Source organism: Hipposideros armiger, unplaced genomic scaffold (assembly GCF_001890085.2).
Source record: "Hipposideros armiger isolate ML-2016 unplaced genomic scaffold, ASM189008v1 scaffold_990, whole genome shotgun sequence".
Lineage (NCBI taxonomy): Eukaryota > Metazoa > Chordata > Mammalia > Chiroptera > Hipposideridae > Hipposideros > Hipposideros armiger.
The window spans coordinates 319,414-322,915 of NW_017732340.1; the positions used below are offsets into that span (position 1 = coordinate 319,414).

Consider the following 3,502-nt stretch of genomic DNA (forward strand, 5'->3'; position numbering starts at 1 on the left):
CTATCAACTTTGAGATTCTGGTGGGCGGGTGCAGAGATCTACTCATCCTGGGGACACATGACAAGCCTCATATGTACAAATAAGACCCCATGCTGATTCAACCTGCCACCTACCCATCTGGAGTGGCCTCCCTCTTTCTTCAGTCTGTCCTTACCCTGCATGTATGGGGGCCAGTTTACAAACCAACAGAAACCACGGTCACAGAGCTTGGGGTGGGTGGGCTCCTCAATCATGTGGGTGGGAGACAAGCCTGGAGCAGAGATCTAGGTGTATGAATTCCTGGCAAATGTGCTAGCTTTGCCATTAGCAACCACCCTCCCCCAAGACTATCATCCGCAACCTTGGGGAGAGGCACCATTTACACAGACCAGACATGATCAATGCTCCCTGCATTGGCCAACATGGCAGATCTGTACCCCCAACTTTCCTACCTATGGTAGGCATTGCCAATCCATCACCGTCTCTGCTCAGTCTGGACAAAGGCCCAGAATCCTTCTCCTCAGACCACCACTGGGCCTCCAACAACCCGGGTCGGCTCTTCAGGGCTAGCACGTGGGATGCTAAGTATCTGCCATCACTTGCCCTGACCTCCTGGAGCTTGTCCAACAGGGAGAGGCTGGGAAACGACCAAGTCACTGCTTTATTGGGAGAGGAATACACTCGGTCACAATGCAAGGCCCTGAGCCCAGCAAGATCTCTATCTCGAGATGCAGCTGGTTGGCTGTGACTCTGTAGTGGCCCTTAATGAAACCCCGAGAAGCACAGGAGTGGCACCGCCAGAAGGCCTGGATGATGCGGACGGCGTGGAGCAAACGGCAGTAGCGCAGGCGGATGCGCCACATGCGGACCCAGGACTGCAGCCTGACTGCCGCCCACTCGTTCCGTGTGAAGGTCTCCAGCGCCGCCCGCCGCCTCTTCTCCTGCACCTTCATCAGAATCTGCTTCCACCAGCGCTGAATGACTAAAGCTCTGAGGGTCGCGTGCAGCAGCGTCCGGCGCACCAGGGTCCCCCGCCACCAGGCCTGGATCTTTACGACTTCCAGATTACTAGTGTGGAGCTTATTTTGGTTTCCTGGGTTTTCTTGAAAAAAAAAAAAAAAAAAAGAGGACATTCAGAAAATGGTCCCCACCCACTTCAGCCCCAGGTTTTGTCAGGAAGGGACCCTGACTCCCTGTCAACAATCACCCCTCCTTCTAAACCTCAGGAACACTGGGCAGGGCACTGGCTGGAGCCAGAAGACCAGGTAGGTGTCCCGTCTCTGTCCTTCCTTCGTTAGTGGACATGGACACATCACACATCACATTGACCTCTGCATCTTAGAGTACCCATTTGTAAAATGGGGGGACATCTGCCCTGGCTACCCAGTTTGACATGGATCAAGTTGGCCAGCCTAGGGCCAGAACACCATGATCTATGGGTCAAAGGATCACCATGTTTACCTAACCAGGGTCTGTGACCGTTCCCTTCAGACCCCGCCCACCTGCTGGAGAAGTGACAGCTTTTGCTAATTCTGCCCTTTCAGTTGTGACTCCAGCTCCAGTCCACAACAGGCTCTCTTTCTCTGCATGTCATAGTATTAAAACGTTCTTCCACCCTATAAAATTCTGCCCCATCTCTCCCCAATCTTCACATCTCTTGACTTCCACACTTTAAATTTTAACCCTCCATCAGGCACTACACAAGTTACAAGTTCGGGCGTAATGCATCTACTAGATGCATGTATGACGTTTATTTATTTAAATTGAAAATAACATGTAAGCATGCTTATTATTTATTCAGAATGAAATTTTTAATTTATATCTAACTTTAACTGTTAGATATTTGAAAATTTGTGTGCAGTGAATCTATGAGATCAGTTGCGCCCGAGGGAGGGTTATTAATTAACAAGTAAACATGCATGCACAAGCGCGCGCGCACACACACACACACACACACACACACACACACACACTGCTGATTAAGTCCAGATTCCCATAAGTTGGCCATTCCATTCCATAAACATGGCCCCCACATTCCCAGTCCCAGCCCTGTGTGTCTAGAAGGGTCATACTTCTCTGGGTCTCTTATTAGCATCATCTGCTCTCTTCATTTCAACCTTATTCACATTGTTAGCCTGAAAAAGAAATGGGGAAAGAGGACAGACAAGAATGAGATTATTCCTGTTCTTAGCTCCAAACCATGCAAAAGACACTAGCCATAAGCACGAGGACACAGGACCAGAGGCATCCAACTCAGTGCTCCTTCTACCTCTACCTTCTTCTCTGAGGACCGTGGTGCTGAGGATGAACCAGTCGGCTTCTCTACCTGCTGAGGCTCATCTTTAGTGTGTTTCTTAATGTTTTTAGGCTGGCCTGTTTCCTGCGATCAGCAGTTAGGGGAAAGGCAAGAGTTAGGCTGCTCTCCCTCTCTCTCCATTCAGTATCCCATACATCCCCGGCTTCCAGGGCCTCCAGGAGTATTCAGAAGTCAGGGGGGTCCCTTCATTCTGAGAGATCTACCAGGACATTACTAAAAAGCCTGGTGTGTCTGTCTCTGACTCACCATTGGTCCCACATGGATTGGGTGTATAGATGGTTCAGATCCCCTCAGGTCTGTGCTCCTCTAGCCATGGCATGGGTAGAAAGAGTAAATGGGGGAGACCTATGATGTCATAAGGGCAGCTGTGACTCAGGCATAGGATGATGCCCAACAGTTGAGCCCCCTCCAAGGAAAAGACAGAAGTCTGCCACTCTTTTCTGCTGGAAATGACCAAAGCCCTGACTACAAAAGCAAGATACCAGAAATACTGTCCCATTCACATAAAGGTGTATAAAGATAGTCAGTCACTGGTAATATCCCCAACTGGTAAAACTGTGGATTGCTTTAATGCTTTACAGTCCCTTCATACTATGGAATACTACATACCTGTTAAAAATAATGAATTTGATCTATATGTATTGATGAGGAAGTGTATACAAGATATATTTATAAGTGAAAAAGTTGAAGATCATTATGAGCCCATTTAAAGAAATAAAACCAAGATAAAGGCTCATTTAAATAAATAAATTTATTTATTTAAATGGGTTCATAATGATTATATATATATATATATACACACACACATATATATATACATATATATATATATAAAGAGAAAGAAACTACTACCCATGAGTACCTTAAGAGAGAAGAGTTGAAGTGTTTACCCATGCATATAATGCCCAGAGAAATCTGTGAAGCCCCCAGGATGAGCTGCCTAACAGAGACATGCTTCAGCTTTAAGGATACACATAGGCTGAGAGTAAAGGGATGGGAAAGGATATTACATGCAAATAGAAACTAAAAGAAAGCATGGGTAGGACACTTATGTCAGACAAAATAAACTTTAAGTCAAAAACTGTAACAAGAAGCAAAGAAGGTCATTATAAAATGATAAAGGGGGCCGGCCGAGTGGATCAGTTGGTTAAGAGCTCGCTCAAGAGTTTGAGCTCTGAGCAACAGCGGTTCGAGTCCAGCCCGAGC

General features: G+C 46.9%; 1 protein-coding gene across 2 annotated transcripts; it reads right to left on the bottom strand.

The window, feature by feature from the left end:
* Positions 1-632: 632 nt before the first annotated feature.
* On the bottom strand, positions 633-3,041 carry IQCF1 (IQ motif containing F1). 2 transcript variants are annotated; one of them, XM_019631312.1, is made up of 3 exons: positions 2,255-3,041; positions 2,052-2,114; positions 633-1,079 (listed from the first exon to the last, which is right to left on the bottom strand). In XM_019631312.1, exons 2-3 carry the CDS (start codon positions 2,088-2,090, stop codon positions 633-635), a joined length of 486 nt encoding a protein of 161 aa, XP_019486857.1. In that variant the 5' UTR covers positions 2,091-2,114; positions 2,255-3,041. The 2 variants fall into 2 exon arrangements, with proteins under 2 accessions (XP_019486857.1, XP_019486856.1); XM_019631311.1 differs by having other exon boundaries at positions 2,052-3,041.
* Positions 3,042-3,502: the final 461 nt, after the last annotated feature.

Excerpts from the sequence above, each read along its gene's own strand:
- IQCF1 (XM_019631312.1), bottom strand. The coding sequence starts at position 2,090 with ATGAAGAGAGCAGATGATGCTAATAAGAGACCCAGAGAA. Across the intron at positions 1,080-2,051 it reads CTAATAAGAGACCCAGAGAA|AACCCAGGAAACCAAAATAA; the intron begins GTATGACCCTTC and ends TTTTTTCAAGAA.